The sequence below is a fragment of the Vulpes lagopus genome, chromosome 23 (genome assembly GCF_018345385.1).
Source record: "Vulpes lagopus strain Blue_001 chromosome 23, ASM1834538v1, whole genome shotgun sequence".
Classification (NCBI taxonomy): Eukaryota; Metazoa; Chordata; class Mammalia; order Carnivora; family Canidae; genus Vulpes; species Vulpes lagopus.
Window position 1 is genome coordinate 42010017 of NC_054846.1, and position 22888 is coordinate 42032904.

A 22888-nucleotide genomic window follows, 5' to 3' on the forward strand; every position below is an offset into this window, starting at 1 on the left:
CTTGAGTTATTGCCTCAAAAACAGAAAAAAAATGAGAAAAATCGTTGCTTTGGGATGTCACATACTAAACTTTATATTTCTTAATGTAAACAAACATATTGCTTTCTCCTGCTGATTAGGGAGAAGTAATAGGTATATGTCTTAGTCTCCTTTTTTTCTTCTAATTAAAAATATTGTTTGGTGGCATTTGTAGGAATTCATAAAAGATGACCATAAATTGCCAAGTGTAATTGTATGGGTGGTCATTGTGCATGAAAAATGCATAGTGACTCTGTTCTAGAACTTCTTTCTAGGAACAGTCACAGTAAAGTTAAAACATATATGTATAGTAAATAGATAAGTTAATTTGATAGTGTGAAAACAGTATAAATTTTAAATTTACTTCATCAGTTAAGTTACTTTAATGAGAGTATAAAATTTTAATATGCCTATGTTTGTTTTTCTCTTTCTAGACGGATTCCATTCCTAGGTATGTTTTACATTTTTACTGACATTTTTATTTGTGGTTGCTTAGATATTTATAGATTTTGTAAATTAATAGTAAAAATCTGTAGATATTTAGATGACCCAATAATTTTTACCATCTTTCTTTGTCAAAGCCTTAATGTCTAGTTCATTAGTCACAGTAAGTCACTAAGAAAGAAAATATTTTCTTAAATCTGTATAACAGTGATAACTTTTTAAGTTACTTCATTTTAACTATGTCATTAAATAACAGCAGGGGCTGATAAAACCCACCAGAAATTTATTTGATAGGGTATTCCTAATCTCTCTGATCCTTGCTTTAGATAAAAGAAAAACAATGAAGATGCTAAAAATTGTCATTTAGCTCAAAATTACTCATTTTGGAGAACCTCCACAGTGTCCTTTAGTCTAATCTGCATTCCATTTCCCTCACTCATTTTAGTTAACCAAAACCTTGTAAAACCAGGAACAAATTTTTATATACTGATGATTCTGTTGAGTTGAAATGTATAGGCATTTATCAGGAAAAAGTAACCTGAATTCAGAACAAGAGAAGAAAATTCTCATGTACAGATGAGCTACGTTCTTTCTGTTTAGGACAGACCTATAATCTATCACTTTGGATAGACAAGTTTATCAAATCTAAAATGTTACTTTTTTTTTTTTTTTTTTAAGATTTTATTTATTCCTGAGAGACATAGAGGGGCAGAGACATAGAGGGAGAAGTAGGCTCCTTGCAAGGAGCCTGACGCGGAACTCAGTCCCTGGACATGGGATCACATCTTGAGCCAAAGGCAGATGCTCAACCACTGAGCCACCCAGACGTCCCTAAAATGTTACTAATTTTTAAATAATTACATGCCACTTAAAAGAAAAGTGCTAACAGTTAAACTATAATGCACCACCAGTTAAAAGTCATGTTCTGATTTCAGAGATTTTAAAATGTAGAGAAGGTGTATGGCTTAAAATTGTTGAAATAATTTATCATGATGTAAAACCAGTTTTGACTTTTTAGATACAGATATATTGAATTTCTTTCTCAAATGATAGAAATTAATAATATTATAAATAACTTTCCATTGTATATCACAAATACGAATGATAATAGATGAAAGAGAATGTTATGTACTATTTTGGAATGTCAAGTTAAAATATGCTAGGATGCATGTTAAGGTGAGCTGTAAAGGTCTGTAATAAAGATTTTGACTTTAACTCATCTTTTAAAGATACGAAACCAGTTCCACATCAGCTGGTGATCGGTATGATTCTTTGCTGGGTCGTTCAGGATCATACAGTTACTTAGAAGAAAGAAAACCTTACAGTAGCAGGCTAGAAAAGGATGACTCAACTGACTTTAAAAAGGTACTTGGATTATTTAACTATATTTAATTAGAAATGTTTTTGTGTGTTAATATATTTATGTTTGGATATTATTCCTGGAAACTCATAATGAAATCAGTATCTTGAAATAACTTACTTTGATTTTCAGTTTGGGGCACTAAATGATAGGGGTAATATAAAGAGCTGTTTGTTTTTTAAAGGGAAGAGACTTTATTTCACACTTAAGTGTCTCTGGCCAGTGCTTGGATACTGGGACACTGTAATTGAGCTGAAACGAGGCATGGGCGTGGGGGTTCGGGGGTGTTTGTGTGTGTGTACACTCACACAAGCATGCACACACACTTTTCTTTACCTGTTTGTCAGTAAGAGGCAGCAAACAAAGAACAGAGCTTTTCCTAGGAGAATCAAGTTTTTCCTAGGTAACTAAAAAAACCTATGGTAACATAAATGCTATTATGTCTTAAGGCTGGAAGTATTTAAGAAGTAAGTCCTGGAAACTCAACAGTCTAGGATTCTAACATAATTCTTAATATTATGAGCTTAGAATAAACCTGATGAAGTTTTCTGGGAAAAAAGAAGGCTTGTGATATTTGTACATGTTCCCCTTCCCCAGGTAGTTGGCAGCTATTTAAATTACTTTCTTATAAGCCAGGTCTGCAAAAGAAGGAAAGTGAGGGGTCAGTTTGCCTTTTGCATAAGATTGTCATTCATTCAGTAAAGAACACTGAACTGTCCTAAATAGTGAGCTTCTACGTATGAGCAGTAGAGCTGAAGATACTGTCCTTGCTCTTATGGACATCTTTCATGTAGTGGGAGAGACCAACAATATCAGACAGTCATATTAATAAATGTATGATTTAAAAATTGGAACAATTATCCTAAAGTAAGGAATCCATTTCATAAAAGTGTGTAACAAAGGAAAGTGACAGGGCCTAAAGATAGATTTCCTAAAGAAGTGAAGCTTCAGAAACCAATCGTAGAAGGATGATTAGTGAATTGGCAAAATGGGAGAAAAAAATTTTCTGCATGGAATGAAATATAAAGACATAGACCTGGTGGTAGAAGGACACAGGATGCATTGAAGTAATTGATTCTCAGTATGGCTAGTAGAGCAGAAAGGACGGTAGTGTGAGGTTGCAGTTAGATGTACTGGCCAGGATCAGATCATATAGTGCTTTACAGGCTATTTTAAGGATACCTTTATACTGAGAACACTGGGAAGCTATTCAAGGGTTTCTAATGTCAGGGTTAATGGAATGGTTAGCATATGAAATTGAGATTATCATTTTAAAAAATTAATTCTTGATGCTATGTATAGGACAAATTAGAGGGAGGTCAGGAAAATAATTCTAATACTAGAAGGATAGTCTAGATGAGAGATTATTTTAACCATCTGTATTGATAATAGTAGAGATGAGAGGGAAAGAAGTAGTAGGTTCAAGTATTAATGAAAGTATCAAGAAATACTTCACTTTCCTTTAAATTTTAGTAAAAGTAATACAATTATAATGATAAATACTACTGAAGATCCATGTCAGTGCCAGGAATTCAGGAGAGAATAATAGGCAGAAAAGTTCACAGGCCCCAAATGAAAATTAATGACTCCTCAGCCCCAGCTATAGTTGCTCTGCAGATATGTAGTCCCTCTTTATCATATGAATTTTTTTTTTTTTTTTAGTGAAAATAGAAAAAAAATTTTTTTTTTTTTTTTTGAAAATAGAAAATTTTTAAGTGAAGTCTTAAATTTTAAATACTGGAACTAATTTGTCAAAGAGTTTACATGAGACAAACACTTGCAAAACCAAAAATTTTTTCCTTGCAACTGTAAAACATTAAAATATTTTTTATGGATCCTTTAATGGCTCATATGTAAATTAATCTTTCGGTTTTAATATTGCAAAGTAATCAGTGGGAAATCTTAAAATATTAAGAGAAAAGAAAAGTAATTTGTTGTTATCCCTTAATTTTTATAGCTTTATGAACAAATTTTAGCTGAAAATGAAAAGCTGAAAGCACAGCTACATGATACAAATATGGAACTGACCGATCTTAAATTACAATTGGAAAAGGCCACCCAGGTTTGTACCTTTTTCTCTCTGTTACCCTGAAGATAATGGTTATGATTTATTCTATCTAAAATATTATATTGAAATACTTTCAGATGTTTCTTCAAAACAGAAATTTGATTACTGATATAGCTTATTAAAATAAGGAATCAATACAGTTTACTGATAACTTCATTTACTTCTTTCTAGAATAAATTAAAAATATGGTGGAAGTATTAGAATGGAAAGGTGAAGTATTTTTAAGGGGAAAATACCAATGTTTTGATACATAAAGGGATTAAATGCTTATTTCCAGCATACCAAATGTAGCAAGGCATTAATAGCATCTATACAGAATCTTCTTAAAGCCATTAAAAATTTATATAATCATTTTTATTCATTATAAATATTTTATTTGTTCCCAGAATTAATTTGATATACTAATTCTAGAAGAAGATAGTTTGTCATTAAGTCTTTTAACTTACCTTCTCTTTAACAGCCTGTAGAAGACCATTTTAGACAAAATTGGGATAGCCAAACAAAATTCACAGCTATATACTTATGATCTAGGCTATGTAGGATCTAGCTTGTTTCCCAAGCTTTTTCCGTGAAATACTAATTGTGAAGGGATAGTAATAGGCACATTCCTTCCTCCATTCTCCACCTGTCTCCCTTCAAAGAAAAGACATTTTTTGACCCAAGTATTTCATGGGAAATACTGTACTACATCTTGGAGATTTTGCAGAATATTGTTCATGTGTTAAAAAATAATGGGCATTAAGGGGGGCTCGTGATGTGACAAGCACTGGGTGTTATATGCAACTGATAAATTATTGAACACTGCATCTGAAACTAAAGTTGTACTATGTATTGGCTAATTGGCCTTTTTTTAAAAGGCTCTAAGCGTCCTGTAATTTTTTAAGAAAACAAACTTGTTTAATTTTAAACTGAGACTTTGTAGATTTCTGCAGTTTAGCTTTTGAAATCCAGTTAATATCAGTGCTCTAGAAATGACATCTCTGGTTCTGTAAATGAAACTTGTATACTTTTCTTTGGTCATTCTTTTACATTCATCTTTTCTTTATAATTTTTTAAGTTAATTCTCTGTGTTGAACTTAACTTGTTACCAGGTCCCTTTTTGTTGTTGTTAACCACTATTACATTGTGAAGCAGTTGTTTACACACAGTGGAGGCTTTGCCAAAATTCCAGGAGTTAAGCTAACCTTATGAGGTTAAAAAGGTTCTGCAGATTCCATCAGTTGATGAGAGTTTACTATAAAGATACACAAAGAAGTCAGAACAAGAATACGTTTCATAGTGAGGTGTCATAAAACCTTGGAATGTCATTCAAGTTACAACTTGCTGGGGTACACTGAGTTCATGGTAAACTGGAAAGTCATCATTCTTTGGGTTGCATTAATAGTTTCGTGAGCCTTCTCACACAAAAATATCACAGCTAGTTTTCTGAAAATAGCTTTAGCTCTAGAGATTTGATCATAAGTGTTTTCTAAATAAAAATATCCACTGCTTTTTTTAAAAAAAGTCCACTGCTTCCTACTGCTGTGTCCTGTCATTACGGTGAGTCAGCTAATCTGTGTTTTTACTGCTTATTATTACCTTCTCTGTTTTTCTGCTCTTTTGCTTCCCCTGTTGTCATTTAATTCTTCCTATATGTCTCTCATTCAAGCCTAAAAGAGAGGGAAACTGATAGAATTATCCAGTTATTATCAGCATGAAACAGTCCTGTTATGGCTCATGAGCCTGTTAGTGACCATTTCATAGGACGCTGGACAACCTATAGCAAGTTGCCTTTGGGCATGTACCAATTTCTGATCCTATGGATTGTGTCTAGAAAAACAAGTTACTGTTAACTGCCTTAGCAGACATTCTGAGTACCATGCCCAGCATAGTCAGTGAATAATGAGAAGGGTAATTCAGAGTATAAGACATTGGTACATATTCTGAGTTAATATCTTAGTTGGGAAAACTACATAAATGTCCTTAAAATTTAAAGGCACATATAAAGGCAAAACTGATAAACATTAAACTTTTTGTTCAATTTTAGAGTATTTATCCTGAGCATTTAAGTCTACTATGAATCATTCCACCTGATTTTTATTTTCTTTTGGGGCATTACTTCCATAATTATTCATGAGTATACATAGTGGTGGCAGTTTGACAGTTGCATGGAGTTTTTTCTGAGGGACTCTAGAATTCTTGAATCCTGCCCTAGTCCAGCCACCCTCCTTCCTGTAATCTCCAACAGAGGAAATAGACTGATTTACCAGAAACCAGTTTGATGAATAATATTTTGTCAAATGCCATTCACTAGATTAACTGATTATGATTTTAACCGCTTTGACTAGAATATTCACCAGAATACTAACTAAAGTTGATTTTTTAATCTAAGAAATTAGCAGATGAATCATAAAATTGCTAAAATGTTGCTATATGAAGAAAAATCCTCAAAAAGTGCTAATTTTCCATCTAAAATTTTATCAACTTATTATGTAATGGCATTGTTGCAGCTATTTCTGATTTATTTTGGGTGCTTTTGAATGTCATTTTTAAATTTTTCAGTCTTTTTTGTTTTTAAAGTAATCTCTATATCCAGCATGAAGCTCAAACTCACAACTCTGAGATCAAGAGTAACTCTCTACTGATGGATTCAGCCAAGCACCCCTGTATTTTTCAGTCTTTAAAGCATTTTTAGGATTCATTTGCAGATCCTCAAAGAGCATATTAGCTTTTGTTTTATATTTTTAGCAATTAAAATGCAAAATTTAAATTTTAAAACATCAAAAAGAAATCAGAAGTAGCTGAAAAGTCTCATCATATTTGAAATTTTGAATCTGATAAGTAATTAAAATACATTGACTTTTATTTTTCCAGGAAGAGTAAGCACAAAAGCATAAAACCATTTAAAACAACAGTGTGTCACCTGGATGGCTCAATGGGACACCTAGGTGGCTCAGTAGTTGAGCTTCTGCCTTTGGCTCAGGTCATGATCCCAAGGGTCCTGGGATCAAGTCCTGCATCAGGCTCCCTGCAGGAAGCCTGCTTCTCCCTCTGCCTATGTCTTTGCCTCTCTCTCTGTGTCTCTCATGAATAAATAAATTAAATCTTAAAAAAAAAAATTTAAACAACAGAAAAAAAGGAAGGATACAGATCTTTCAATTTTATATATCATATTCGCACAAAAAACTGTGAAAAGAAGATCAAAAAGTAACTTGGTGACAGGCCTTGATGATACTAAATTATGAATGCTGAAATAGTTGACAGAACAAAAAATTAGATAAAGAAGATGTTTAGGGGCACCTGACTGGTTCAGTCAATAGGGAATGTGACTCTTGATCTTAGGGTGTAAGTTTGAGCCTCACGTTGAGTATAGAGATTAGTTAAAAATAAAATCTTTAAAAAGAAAAAAGGAACACTTAATTGATGAAATATATTTTAAAGTATATTTTGTGGTTAATAAAAGAGCATTCTTGTTAAAGTCAAAAACGATTTTGGTAAATTGGTAAAATTGATTATTCAGCAAAGTCACTTTGGGAAATGAGTCATTTGATGATTTGGTATATGTACAGAAGTCAATATAAGTAAGAACCAGGATACCACTTGTTCTTTGTTTTGGGGTTGTTTTTTTTTTCAGGTTTTATTTATTTATTTGAGAGAGAGTGTGCAAGTGTTGGGGGGGAGGAGAGCAGAATGAGCCACAGACTCACCACTGAGCAAGGAGCCCAATGAGGGGCTTGATTCCAGTAGCCTGAGATCGTGACCTGAGCTGAAGGCAGATGCTCACCAGACGGAGCCACTCAGGCACCCCTAGGATGCCACTTGTTTCTAACCGGGTCTTTATTCAGTATCCACATGCACAGCTCTCAGGTATTGGCTGCAACATGTAGCTTAAAACTCCAAGGGCCCTCTCCATCCCCCAAATCTCAGGATTTTGTCAACTTTGGGTTGATAGCATAGTACAGAAAGCAGGAAAAAGAAAAGCCCTAAGCTCGCCAGAAGAAAAGCTGTATAGCTAGAATTTCTTTTAAGTGACAAGGGGTGTGAACCTTCTTACCAGTTTTTGAGTGTGGATGATTGGAAAAGAAAACCCTAGACAGAGAGTGAGCAAGACGAAGCTGTGAGAGACAACAAAATTTAGGCCAGTTTACTGGTTTGGCTGCTTGGATACTCACATCCAAGTCTGAACTACTTTTCAGTCAAGGTCCTAGAATCTGATCATTCAGATTAGCCTCCATTCCTAGTGGTGTATAAGAAAAGAGAGAGCTTGGGCAGCCCCGGTGGCTTAGTGATTTAGCGCCACCTTTAGCCCGGGGCGTGATCCTGGAGACCCAGGATCGAGTCCCACGTCGGGCTCCCTGCATGGAGCCTGCTTCTCCCTCTGCCTGTGTGTCTGCCTCTCTCTCCTTCTGTATCTCTCATGAATAAATACATAAAATTAAAAAAAAAAAAAAGGAAAGGAAAGGAAAAGAAAAGAGAGATCTTGAGCTTTGGAGATGAAACTCTAGGATATTTTTGGTTTTGTTCCACAGAACAGTCCTTATCCATCCTTAGCCCCACTATATTGTATAAAGACCTGAGGAAAAGTGACGGGTATGCCATGAGAAATGTAGAGACCATTCTATTTCTAAGTATTTCTTTAACTCTTTATCGTTTCAATACAAAATTGTTTTTTCTTTATTTATACCTGTGAATACTTTATATGTACTCTGTGAATATTGTTATTTATTTGAAGACCACTAGAGGAGATACTGTGGTCCTCCTTCTCCTCCTTCCACCTTTATTGCACTTACATCCCTTTTTATATTTGTTACTTTGTTACAGAGACAAGAAAGGTTTGCTGATAGGTCACTATTAGAAATGGAAAAAAGGGTAAGTGTCCATTTTATTGAATAATCATTTTCCCCCTTTAGTTTACTTAAGCAATAAAAGATCTTTTTATTGTCCTTTAGTATTGTTTTTATGGTTGGTAGTTTTTGTTAGTGTAGATTAATATTAATTAAGAATGTTTTCTGGCTTAGCTTCTTTATACAGTTCTGTAGGATCTCTCTAGGCATGAAATTACCTGTCTAGCCAGTAAGACTTAAATTTACCATGTTATTCTTTTAACAGATTAAAAAAAAATCTTGCCTTGATTCTGAAATGTACACATTGTGAATAGTGAATCTGATATTTTTGAAATGCCATTTATCTCTCTTTGGTTTTCTGTGGTGGTATACTTAAAATATCTTGATCATACATTCATTTAGTTTAACTCTTTGGAAAATTTAAATACATTCTTAAAGTTTGTAAAGATTCTAAGGATATCAAGTTCTCAAAATCTTTTTAAAACTAATGATACTTTAATTTTGAATTTGAATATTTAACTTAAATATGATATTTTTTTAAAATAGGATATTTTAAACAAAAAAAATGATTACTAGAAAAGCCTTTTGCTCTTTTATATCTTTCTGTAATTTTTTACCTATGATATATTCACTTGTGTTTCTTTATTATTGTTATTGCTCAGAGGTCTGCCAGTGGCCATAGGAATAACTCTACAAGTTTAGTGAGCAGTTGAGAATGTATAAATGATCAAACTTTAAAGAAAGGAGTGTCTCTTAGTCTAAGTGAGCAGTGGCTACACCTACAAGGCTTCAGCCAGAGAAGAAAGTACATCCTGGGTAGCTAAGTCAAAGAATAAATAATCAGGAGCAGTTGATAAAACATTTTCTTCCATTCCATTATAAAAATAGCGAATTTACCTTTTTGACCAAAAAAAAAAAAAAAGAGAGAGAGAGAGAAATGATGTCTGTCCTTTCTTCTAGGCTTGTGCACACGATACACATCTTCATACTCTGACATTGTCACCTGACCTCCTTTGTCTGCCTGTCAAATGCAGATAAATTACAAAGTAGCTAATTCACTTTCAATTTAAAGTCATTAGTAATCATAGTTTTAATAATAACTGGTAACATTTATTCAGCACTCTAATGTACCAGTCAGGAACTGGGCTAAGCACTTTACATGTATTTTCTCTTAACCATATTTTTTTATGTTAAAAAGTTTGTCAAACAGAAGAAATCCCATGCAACTTTATAGTTGCTGATTTGGTGACATGACAGCTTGGTATAGTGTTCTTGTCTTGCTTTACCAGAAAGTAGTTAAAATCTTAAAGGTATCTAATAAAATTGATGATGAGGCTGAAGGAAAATATGCTATTTATGAGATTTCACCAAGTTATGAAGATCACATATAACATTATATATCCCAGTGTTTGGGGAAATACAGTGATTTTTATGAATTAGTCATGGCTGTATTATTAACTAGGAGAAAGTTCTGTTCATAGAAAATAATGGTTTTGTGTATATAATCGTGTTTAAACAAGCTATCAACAGAGTAACATGATACTTAAACGTCTGTGCATAGGATTCCATCTACTTTTTACATCACATAATCTAAAAACATTAACATTTACAGTAAATATAGTGCTTTACTAAATATCAACATCAATTATTAATCTGGGAAAGAATGTCTTGGAGATTCATAGTGATTAAATTTAAATGGTTTGTATCTGAAAGGTGACCGGCAAGAGTCAGTATCTTCTGGGCGGTATGACCTAACCAAAGTTTTACAGCACATTAATTACCGCTGCTTGCTTTTTGCATAACACCCTAGAATGCTTATTATTTAAGGGAGAATAAAACCAGACACTGCAGTAGTGTATGTTGCCTTTGCCTGTCACTCTTTTGAAGGAGGTACTTTAAAATAAGTGCTGCAGTTGCTTCTTCCTTATTAGATTCACTGCGTTAATGCTGCACACAATGTCAACCTAAATACAAAACTGTAAAAGTCAGTTGGATAAATAATGGCTAGTATACATTGTAGGTGGAGGTCTTAGATCCTTTTGAAATTTTAAAGTACACATATTTTAGGCATGTTTGCTTCCTGCATTTCTGCTTCTTTCACTGTAGAATAATTGCATCTATGTGTGGTTCTTTTTCTTTTCTATATAATCCTCAGTCTTGAATATTGATTTATTCTATTCCTAAGTTTAATTGAACTAAAAAAATAGTATCAACATGTTATGTACCAAGCTACCAGAAAGTCAGAGCTTTAAAGAAAGAGCTTATAGAAATTAATAAAAATAATAATCTTTGTATTTATTTCTCTCAAAATTTGGAAAGCTCTTCACACATCACTGGCATCACATCTTTTTCCACACGCTCCTGATTTGATTTTTGACTCTAAAGTGTCACTATTTCACAATTTAGAAGAAAATTAAGAATATAATAATTATGTGATTAATATCAGTACCTTAAATTGATCTAGGAACGAAGAGCTCTAGAAAGAAGAATATCTGAAATGGAAGAAGAACTCAAAGTAAGTAAACCATGCTACTAGTTACGAGAAATAGTGCTGTTTATGAATTCAAGTTTTTCAGTACTATTATAGGTTTACATTAATTGTTTACATTAATTGTTCTCAATCCTGATTATGTAATTTGTGGATTATCTATATTTTGTGCTTCTCTTCCTAAATCCAGGTTTTATGTGAGTTAGGAAAACATTTATAATTCAGATCATTTTGTTAATTGATAGTTTTTATGGGTCTTTTGATGTTCAGGTATGAAAGAAATTAGACGATAATAACTATAAGATTTGGGATTTATTATTCTTTGCATTTCACATACTCTGTTTCCTAGAGAGTAAATGGTGGAGGGGGTTTCAATACAAAAATGTTTTCTTTTGAAAATAAAGGACATTAGAGTAGTGGACTAGCAGAGCTATGTTTTGTTTAACTCTAAATTACCTGTAGAAGTAACTATTTGTTTTGAATGTTGGAAGGGACACTCTTTGCTGGGGGGGAAAAATAGCATAGTTAATTGATTACCTTTTATCATATTATCTTGCATAAAATATCTTTATCACATTATGAATTAATGATCTGGTACATAGGAAGGTGTGCCCATAGAATTAGAATTTCAGGATTTAATTATTATATTACTGGAATTGGTTCCTTATTAGAACATTATTATTGAATGGCTTTGGAGACAAATTCTTTGGATTTTGTATATGTATTTTGTTTGATATGGAATTTTAGGACTGCACTGTTTACCTTTGTAAATCTCATGGAATATCCTTATAGTCAAGACTCTTAGTTTTTTTCTTCTTGTATTCATTATCTGTGATTCTTTGTGTTTTTATTGTACTCTTTTCCATTTTCTTATTTTTTTATTTTCTATTTCTTTATGTTTCAATTCCTGCAGAACCTGCACCAAATAAAGCAAATTCAAACTCTGAGAGAGTTAAATGAGCGACTGCTGACTGAGAATAGGGCCTTGACAAGAGTGGTAGCCAAGCGCTCAGGGTTCTGTAGGCAACTGCAGTCTGTGAACCTATAATTTATAGTTTCATCATTTCTTCTTGGTAGAGCCAGGCAGGTGTTTTTGTATTAGTAAGCGTGTCTTAAGCTCACTTTTACAAATTAATGCCATTGTGTCTGAAGCTTATCATATAACTGTTAATTATGCATGGCTTCTCAGAATGTTAGAAAGTGTCACTAATTGTATATTCTGACTGATAAACTACAATAAATTTAGGAGATGATTTAGGGATTTAAAGATTTGTCTGCACTTTGCAAAGCTTGTGTACATTCTTGGCTCTACAGATACTTTAGAGATTAAAATATGACTTAAATTCTTTACTAGAAGGAAAATGGAGCATAAGCAGTATAACATTTTATATTTAATTAATATGTTGAAACTGAAGATTAAGCATGCTTTATCAGTTTTTCAAAATAATGTCATTTTCTATCAGAACCACTGTAGTTAATATTCACTTAGTTCTTTATTACAGAGGTATCCTAATATAAAAACTTGAGATTACTGTATTTTATATCCATACATTGTGAACACAAGAATTGATTGGTTCCACATAAACTCTTCATAAAGATTTTGCTTAAGGTAATTTTGCCAAGTAGAAGTTCTACTTTTATCTGATTTTTCACCTAATACATTTTGATAGCTAAAGAAAGATTTTGGAATCTTTGGAAAGTATGTTTTAATGTCCAAAATATAAGCTGTTACACTTCCTAGCAAATCTGGCAGAGCATATATAATTTAATTTGTTCTTAGTGGAAAATCCAGTTTACTGATAACATTTCCACCCACTCCTTCTGTTTTTCTGTTTGCTCCAAATACTGGTGGCTTTTTTTCAACGCTTAGATATTTTCATAAATACAAACTGACTACTTTGGCTTATACTTTATACTATTATAATAGTAGTAATTACTGTAATGAGCACCTTTCTTGGATCAGACATTGTACTACACGCTTAAACTTGGGACTACAGGTGAATCCTTTAAAGGATTTTAGTAACTTAGAACAAATTAAAACTTTGCCAAATAGGCTGGTTTTCTTGTGGAATAATAGTAAGTACGATGGTTTGAGGTCCAATGTAAATAAAGTAAAAGACCTCAGTTTAGGTGCCGACAGGAAGTCTAAGAGGAACTCCCTTTGAGAGCCTATCCTAACAAAAACAGGCTTCATTTTTTTGGCTGCTCTAATATGGTGTGCTTGTGAGTCATAATAGCAAGTGATTTAGTACATTCCAATTGATAACTTTGGAAGAATAAACTTTTAGTTCCATCATTTATTAAACTAATTAGCTTCACAAATCAAGTTTTTTCTTCTTTCATATATGTTTTAGCCACTAGAAATTTATATAACTGACAGAGCTTGTTATGTGTCTTGTGATGAAAACAAAATTTACTAAGAGTAACATTGTATCTTCTAATTGAAATAAAACTTTTCTTTTTCCCCTCACAGATGTTACCAGACCTAAAAGCAGACAACCAGAGGCTAAAGGATGAAAATGGGGCCTTGATTAGAGTTATAAGCAAACTTTCCAAATAAAAAGCAGCAAATAACAGAATTGCACATATTAGCAACCCAGTGGACCATAACTGACAGTCACTGGAAGCCTGGGAGGAATCCTTGGAGACTGTCATTTTCGGATATCCTGCCAAATGCCCTCTTATCTAGGAATTTTGTTTTGTTTAATTTTCTGTTTTTTTTTTTTTTCTTGTATCAAGACCATTGTTTCATGTTAATGCAGCTGCTGAGAAGATTTTTTTTTTTTTAATGACTGAGAAAACTTGTTTACAGCTCCAGCATATAAGGAAAGTGTTCAAGGCCAGATATGCCTCAGATATTTAACCAGTAAGCCTTAGTTGTACATAAATACTTTTGTGTCGACAAAAACTTTCAGCTCTCACAGAAGACAGTTATTCAACAGTTTCTGATGTGCCACAGTTTCCAGTTTTTCGATATTTAATTTTTTTGCTTTACATCTAAGTTTGGGTTTGTATTTTTTTCCTTCTAACTCTTCATGTGGCAGACTCTTTTATGTTCTCACAACTTTCTCATTTACAGAAAGGAACACACTTGTTCTTCTGATAACATTGTCCTGTATTAGGCTCATGCTGTGTTGTCTTCCACCTGGAACTGAATTGCTTGGTGGAACATTTGCTTTCACTGTTTGTGCAATATGCATTTATTTCTTATATGAATGCTTTAAAGTCAATTGAGATTAGATTCTTTTAAGTCCTTTTTTCTTCCTTCATTGGTCACTTTTTTGTTTTTGTTTGTTTTTTATTATTGTAGTATAAGATGTTAGATTCTGTAATCTTCACATTCATTTTAGCAGGTACTGAGTGATGCTGTATATATAAATAAGTGTATTGTTTTGATTTTTAGACCACCACATGGCATGCTTGACTATTTCCTTATTTCAAACATCTGTTAATGCAAAGTAGGCTACTCCAAAATAGTGTTAAAAACAAAATTTGCTAACAATGTGATAAAAAGACTTTAAAAGTAACACATTATAATGGAGCCCTATCTTTACAAAAGTTTTCTACTGTAAAGTGCTTTTTACTTTTATTTCCAGTTTTCATTTGATAGTATTCAACCACAATTAAATTTGCATAAGATAATTGCTTCACATTTCACATACCGATATTTATCTGAGTGCTGTCTAAAACTGTTGTGCTAGCCAAAGTAATGCTATGAAATCATTTGCAGACTTAACCCGTGAGTTAATGTTAAATGCACTGTTATTGCCATGTGAAGAGGCATTGACTTTGATACCACCATCATGTTCAGACCATTTTATACATTTCAGTGGCCTTTTTAAAGAAAAAAAAAAAAAAAAGCAAAACCAACTACATAGTGAAGATGGCTTTTATTTGGACAAATAGCTTTTATATTTTCATCAAACCATGCAAAAAATATTACATCTTTCTGGCACATAACTGTCTCCTTAACCACTGAACAGTTCAGCCATTTGAATAAATTGTACATTGTAAAGCTTATAGTAGCTAATTGTATTATTGATTGTATTGTATACTATATTAAATGTGAATTTGTACCCCTTCATTTTAAAAGGTCATTGTGTTCTACTGCCTATTTTAGATTACTTTGGGGCTGGGAAAGGGTGTTTTGGTAAGCAGGATTTTAAGTCCTCTCTCTCTTGATTGGTTTTATGAAGATATAAGGTTATGCTCTTACTACCAAGCTCAGGATTCTTGATTTTTAAAGGTACAAGGATAGTTATGGGAATTTTATTTTTGGTAACTGTATGAATGGTGGGTCTGAATAGAGAGAATTTCCAGGGTCTTATGTGGACGTAAAATATACAAATAATTGATCCGTTTGAGTGACTGCAACATATACTGGTTGCACAACAGTTAGGCATGCTAAGGATTATATTTGTGAAGTTTGGATGCCTGTGAAGAATGATTAAATACATGTTTCTAATATTTTAGTGTTTTGTATTTAGGTTATTTATTCTTTGTATCTAAAACTGAACAGCTACTGTGCTATATTGATTTTATTGGTAGTATTGAGCAGACCTTGTTTCTGCATGAAACTAGTTGCAAAACCCACTATTTTGGAAATAAAAATGTATTTTGACATATACAAATAAAATGAATAAAACTATTTTAAATGTGTGACCTTTTACTGAAGACATTTAAATTTTGTTCTGAGATATTTAAATTCTGCATGGGTATTTTTTCACTAACTGCTCTACTTGGATTCCAATTTGAGTAATTTTTGAAATTGTAATATTGTGATAATTTGCACAACATTGTACATGCACATCTGTAAATGCAATCTTAATTGCCATATTTATGCAATCTGTGTACCAATTTGGACAAATGTTTATATATTTTACATAAAGCTGTCTGTATGCAGAATCTGAGAACTAGTTTTTTTATGATAATAAGTGGGTAAAAAAAATAATAACAGTGAGTCTTAAGATAGTCGCTTTGTAGCACAAGATTTCATTTACATAAACATTTTGTGGTTTCTAAATTAAACCTGTGCTTTTTCTTAGCTGCAAACATGGGTTTGGGAATACATATAAAGATAATACTACATTGAGATATAAGATACTAGATCATTCTTCGACCTAGGTTTGTCCAAAGTCCAATCCCCGATCTACTTACACATACGTAACTGAATATAACTATCATAGGAGGCACTTTTCAGTTTGGAACTTTGGTTGAGGACTTGTAGTAAGCCTATGTTTAACTAAATACAGTAAGGATAGAATTCTGTTCTATTTCCAGTACTTTACCCTATGCATGCTCACGGATTGAAAGGTATTACTGCTATTTGTCCTCCATAAAAGAATTTCACATGTCAGTACTTGAAAGCCAAATGAAAAGCAGCAATAGAATCGTGTTGAAGAGTATTCATATAAAAAGTAGATATTCATCAATCCATTAGGCTATCTTATTCTTCTGATTAAAGGTTTATTATCACTTAGTCTTTCCTGGCCAGTCTGAAATGAAGCAGTCATGACTCACTGAGTCTGTTGTAAGAAAATAATCCAGGAGGCCAAATTCTCTCCAGACTAGGACTATGTATTTCCCATAGGACATAGTAAACCTGTAGTTTGTCCTTTACTTTGTAATTATAAGCAGAATACAGAGCAGACCCCAATAACAATTATTAACTACCCACTAATGAAAACCCTTGGCTGCAAAGATGAAGGCTGACTGGCCATCTTTTCTGTGATGTCCATGTTGTATACCATATGTGTGCAATCTTTGTGAGTGAGTATGCATGTACAACAGGTGTAATGTACGACCCAAAAAGGATTGGGTACAGAATGAAACTGTTTTTCCTCTTTTTTTTGGTTTTTTTTTTGTTTGTTTTTCCTATTTTATTACATACCTCTAACTAAATTCATTTCTTGACTTTCCATTTTGGAAAAGCTCTCTGGGGTTAAGTGCTATCTAAACAACAGATTGCTCTTTGTTGGAGGTAAGTGACACAGTGTCATATTTCTGTACCTTGACTACAAAATGATTAGATTACAAAGAATAACTTTAATAGCTCTATTAGAGTCAGAAGTTTAAGGTTCTTATAATAAGGTAACATAAATTATGACTATAACTTGAAATTTTATTACAAGTGTTTTAAAGTTTAAGCTTTTTTGAGCCAGGCTGTCACAACTTGTCACTACTTGAATTCCAATAAATATATGTTTCAAAAATCAACTAGGTTTTCATTTTAAAAGGCTAATGAAAAAGAAGGGGGAAATGTTAAAGAAATTATCAATATTGGTAGATTTTGTCCTGAATAATATACAGCTAGTAGGGCCTGTACCTTGTGCTTTTATGACTGGGAGACTGGTAGTCGAAAAAGGAAGAAATTTACCTTCTCTCCCCTTCCTCACCCTCCGCTTTTCTTACAGATCTGATTTGATACAAATCCATTTCAGTAGGATATTTCATTTGATCTGTACAACAGACTGGGTAAATAAAGTCCCATCTCCAACTTAAAGGTGAGAAACCTGAGATGTATAGATTATTAACTGATTTTACATTGCAAGCCTAATACACAGTGGAGCTCTTACCCAAACTTGGTTGTGGTTGTCATTGTTTTTCCCATCCCTTAATCCAGGGCTTTTTCTACTATATCAGTTAGTTTGATGGTTTATTTGGATGAAATTGGATAAATTATCTATGAGCCTATTTTATATGCCTCAGCTTAAAATAAGGATAGCATTTCTTGATTTTTTTGCATTCTTTAATTCTACATCCCCACCCCCACACTCACTAAATTTCTCCTTCTCTCCTCAGAACTTAATACTAAACCATTTTGCCCTACAATGTGATTTTCTTTTTAGATGAATGCTTTAATGCTCAAGCAGCTAGTTGATTCCCTGATGCAAATTCTCACTATCTGGTACATCATCATAAAGTTCTTAAAAATATTTTCACTACCCACATGCAAAAGGGCTTCTGCATTCTTAAAAAAAAAAAAAAAATAGACATTTTTGAGCAGCCCTGGTGGCTCAACGGTTTAGCGTGCCTGCCTTCAGCCCAGGGCGTGATCCTGGAGACCCAGGATCAAGTCCCACGTCAGGCTCTCTGCATGGAGCCTGCTTCTCCCTCTGCCTGTGTGTGTGTCTCTCTCTCTCTGTGTCTGTCATGAATTAATAAATAAAATCTTTTAAAAAAATAGATATTTTTAATTGGTTATCAGAGTTTCAATCCCACTTTTTTATTCCCAAGTAAGACAGGCAATATTGATAGTGCCATGGTTTTAGCAGCAAGTTTTTCTCCCCAGTGAAAACTTGTGGAATGTCAGTATAGAACATAAAAATTATATTTACATTAACTCCTAGATAATGATCTCAGCCCAAAAGAAAGTACTCAGAAGTTAAAATAGGCCTAAGACAGTGGCAGTACAGCAATATTTTCTCATTTGTTACTTATTTTATGCTTTTAAACACTATGAAGAAGAGCTTTAGATTCAATTAGATCTAGATGTAAATCTCAGCTTTACCACTTTATGGTCATATGATACTGATCAAATTACTTGACCATTTAGACTCGGTTTCTTCAGGTAAATGACATCTCTACAAAATGCCTTGAATACGTCCTAGAGTTTAGTGGGTAGATGCTCAAAGTCACAATTATTATTATTTTGAAGAAGTTAATTTGTGACTTTCTAAAAGTACTAATATACTTTGGAATGTAATTTATTTTTGCTAAAATTGTTTATTTCCAGAGAAGCTTGTAGCATTTTTTTTAAGATATATCCATTTATTTTAGAGAAGGATGGGGGCGGGGGAGTGCAGAGGGAAAAGAAGAGAGAAAAAGCAAGCAGACCCCCTGCTGAGCACAGAGCCCCAAGTGGGACTCCATCTCATGACCCTGAGATCATGACCCAAAGAAGCTTTTAGTAATTTTAAAATTTAATAGTTTCTTCTTAGAATATATTAAAACAAAATTTTGGAATGACTTGCCCAGTTACCATAAGTTACACCTAAAAGTTACACCTAAGTTACCTAAAAGTACACCTAATTTTTTGCTCTAGGATCGGTAAAGGGAGAAAGATACATAAAAGGTGGATTTCAGAGGGCTTCTTCAACCATTGCAAAGAAGGAAAAGGTACACCTCTATAACCATGCCATACCTGTGCCAACAGATCCCAGGGACACTGACTCTAGTGGTGTGAATCTAACCCATTTATGGACCCCAGTCGCTGGTACCAGAGAAGGAGAGATGGGGAAAGTGGCAGAGAATTTACAAATATGATATAAAATTTATTTGCCATAGAAGAGGCAGGTGGTAAGTATGGGCTAGTAAAAGATTTAATGCTGATAATAAGTGCTACTCAATATTTCTTGTTAAGATTTATAGTTGTTGGAATGTCAGGATCATCACTAATTTTGGATGCTTTTAAAGTGTACATGGTGCTTCTCATAAAATATCCTGAGATCATCTCGGTTTATCAGCCTTTAGATCTGATTTTGTTACGTAACAATGTTCTGCATAAAACCTTTATTACCTTATCTATTCTTTAGTCTGAGATTTACAGTCCTGTGTCTCACTCTATGCTGGACCATACCTCTGTCTGGTACTTACTTTACTGTAACCAGAAAATAGAAAAAACAGAGGGAAGGCAAGCTAAATTTCACTATTTTATGTGTACCACATCCTACACATATCTTGGTTTTGTGGTTTAGAGAAAAAAAAATTAGGCTGTTTCTTTTATTTTACTCTACTATGAGCTCCTTGAAAGGGTCTCTTTGATTTTTGTTCTCAGCATTTAACCCAGTGCCTTGCGTATAGTAGGTGTTGGCTGAATGTTTTTTGTTTTTTTTTGTTTTTTTTTTTTTTTGCTGAATGTTTTTAAAAAGGAAAGAGTAAACCCAAATAATTAAATTGTGATACATACACTTCGTGGAAGAAGAAATTTCAGCCAGCTTCTAGATTTTTTAAGTTTTTTAAGCTACTGAATATAAACATTCTGATTCCTGCAGACTTTGTTTCAGTCGTTCAACAAGCTCGTGTTAGCACTCACATGCCAGATAGAGCCCTGTGTGGTGGGTACACACTCAGAAGCAAAGCAGGCAACAGTATAAAATCGTTGCCCTGTAGAAGCTACACTCAGACAGTGGAAAGGTTGAAAACAGGCAGATACACTTATGGTAGAAGCTAGGTTCTATGGAAAAAACAGAGTAAGGTAAGAGATTTCACGAAGAGCTGGTTAGAAAAGGCCTCACTGAGAAGGTAACATGAGGGGCACCTGGTTGGCTCACTCAGTGGAATATGTGACCCTTGATCTCAGGGTTGTAAGTACCAGCCCCATGGTGGGTATAGAGATTACTTTTAAAAATAAAATATTAAAAAAAAATAATGACATTTGAGCAAAAACTGGAAGAAGGAGAAGGGGAAAATACCACAGATATCTGGGAAAAGAGCATTTTCTGAGGGACCAAGGAAAGCAAAGACCTTGAGATGCCAATGTTCTCAAGTGTCTGACAAACAGGCTAATTTCCAGCCCTGTGAGCAAGAAGAGTAGGAGAGATCAGAGAGTCAACCAAGAGCTAGATTAGGGACTTCATTTAGACATGTATGGGCCACAGACTTCACTAGCCTTGCCCCTGAATGATAGACTTGCTTCTTCAACAACCTTAACTAGTTTATCTATGCCCTTTTGCCAACAATAATTTGTAGCTCTTTATAATAAAAGCCACAAATACTATTTTTTATTTTAAAATATTGGATTATAAATTTTGAATTAAGAATAATTAGGGCAGCCAGGGTGGCTCAGCGGTTTAGGGCCACCTTCAGCCCAGGGCCTGATCCTGGAGGCCTGGGATCGAGTCCCACGTCGGGCTCCCTGCATGGAGCCTGCTTTTCCCTCTTCCTGTGTCTCTGCCTCTCTCTCTCTCTCTCTCTCTCTCTCTCTCTCTCTCGAATAAATAAATAAATAAATAAAATCCTTAAAAAAAAAAAAAAGAATACTAGAAAACTTATACTTAGGTCTCCTAAGGGGAAAAATAAATGTAAAACATTTGCTGAGACTCCTGACAACCAAGTTAGAAATGGAAAAATGGATTATTATAAACATCAATACTATATAAAAGAAGCACATCAGTTCTTTGAGCAAAATGAATATTTTAGGTCAGTTCTCAAAAGTTTTCTCATCGGTTTTACCGTTGGTCTGTACACCTAGTGCATTGTCCTCATTTGTGGGGAGAGAGGGGTTTGGTAGTATTTCTGTTCAAATGGTCATTTCTCATTTCTGCTTTCAAAAGAACAAAACCTAGAATGTAAGATGTGCTTCTATAATTGCTAAGCTGTAGCTCCAAGAAGGATCACATTATTTTAATCCCAGTGTGTGATTTCAACCATCTTTCTTGCCCTAGGAATGGTTAGCTTAATCATTCTTCTACAACAGAGGTTCTCAAAGATGAGTCACCTGGTGAGCTTGTTCAGCCACAATTTGAACCCCCTCCTATTTCTAATTCCGTATTCAGGGTTTTGAGTGGGACCAGTGAATCTGCATTTCTACCAAATTAAACGGTGATGCTGATACTGCTGGTTGAGGGACTGTATTTTGAGATGTATGGCATTACAGTATCATTTGTCCATCTCCTAAATGGAAATAGAGAATACAAAAGGAAAGTCTCTTGTGAGAAACCAAAATGTGGATATACTATATTAATACTTAAAGGGAGATCACAGAGATAACAAACCTTGAGTAACACCAGTGATAGTTTAAAAGATCATGTGTCCAATCAGAACACATATACCCAAGCTAAGGAAAAGGACACATGCAAACAAACCAGATACAGTTTGCCGAAAAAAATCAAAACAGAAAAGGATTTTTTCTTCATATGAGACAAGCAACTTGACAACAGTCCCATACATTTGGTCGGGAAAAGGGTAACCTTTTCCTTTTTCTCCACTTGGTAGATTTAAAAGTCTAAAACTCCAGGTGTGCGGAGGCAAATGTCTTAAAAATCTAGCTCTCTTGCAAGCTTAAATCAGGAAAGCCAACCTAACTACCTTCTTACCTGTAAAGCCCAAGCTACCTGCATTACATAAAGTGCATCATAAACACTGCACAGCATGCTACAGGGACTCAACAACATCTGAACATGCATCACTTTTTCCTGGATGGCCTAAGTGGCTAGCTTTATAGGGCTGCTACTTAATAGAGCTAAACTTCTTGGGATTAAATTCAGATAGATACAGATGTATAAATCTCCATCAGAGTTTAAATTGTTATCCTGGGACCAACTGGGAATTTATTAGACATGCAAATCCTTGGGTCCCACCCCAGACCTGATGAATCAGAACCAGAAGATGAGGCCCAAAGGTCTTTAACAAGCCCTCCAAGAGATGGTGCAAGATAAAATTTGAGAATTGTTGGTCTAAAGTTTTTAGATCCAGATAATCTGGACTGAAATTGGATTATTTTTTAAAGGTTTTATTTATTAATTCGTGAGAGACACAGGCAGAGGGAGAAGCAGGCTCCATGCAGGGAGCCCGATGTGGGACTTGATCCCAGGTCTCCAGGATCACGCCCTGTGCTGAAGGCAGGCGCTAAACCTCTGAGCCACCCAGGGATCCCCTGGATTAAATGTTTAAAAAAAAGTTCTCAAAATACTTTATTAGTGGAGAGTGAAAAGAATGATCACTAGGGAGTAAGAAATCTCTAGCTG

The 22888-nt window shown here is 34.0% G+C and overlaps 1 protein-coding gene across 8 annotated transcripts in view; it reads left to right on the forward strand.

Annotated features, from left to right (window-relative positions):
* The window catches only part of PPP1R12A (protein phosphatase 1 regulatory subunit 12A), a 138185-nt gene extending 122336 nt beyond the window's left edge, over positions 1 to 15849 (forward strand). For 3 of the 8 annotated variants that reach the window (XM_041737878.1, XM_041737870.1, XM_041737872.1), the window contains 7 exons: positions 453 to 469; positions 1692 to 1827; positions 3780 to 3884; positions 8691 to 8738; positions 11178 to 11228; positions 12115 to 12284; positions 13675 to 15849. In XM_041737878.1, coding sequence (XP_041593812.1) covers positions 453 to 469; positions 1692 to 1827; positions 3780 to 3884; positions 8691 to 8738; positions 11178 to 11228; positions 12115 to 12249 — 492 coding nt within the window. In that variant the 3' untranslated portion in view covers positions 12250 to 12284; positions 13675 to 15849. Of the gene's footprint in view, positions 1 to 452; positions 470 to 1691; positions 1828 to 3779; positions 3885 to 8690; positions 8739 to 10426; positions 10458 to 11177; positions 11229 to 12114; positions 12285 to 13674 lie in introns of those variants that run through there. The other 5 variants (XM_041737871.1, XM_041737877.1, XM_041737875.1 and 2 more) reach the window with 4 other exon arrangements.
* Positions 15850 to 22888: the final 7039 nt, after the last annotated feature.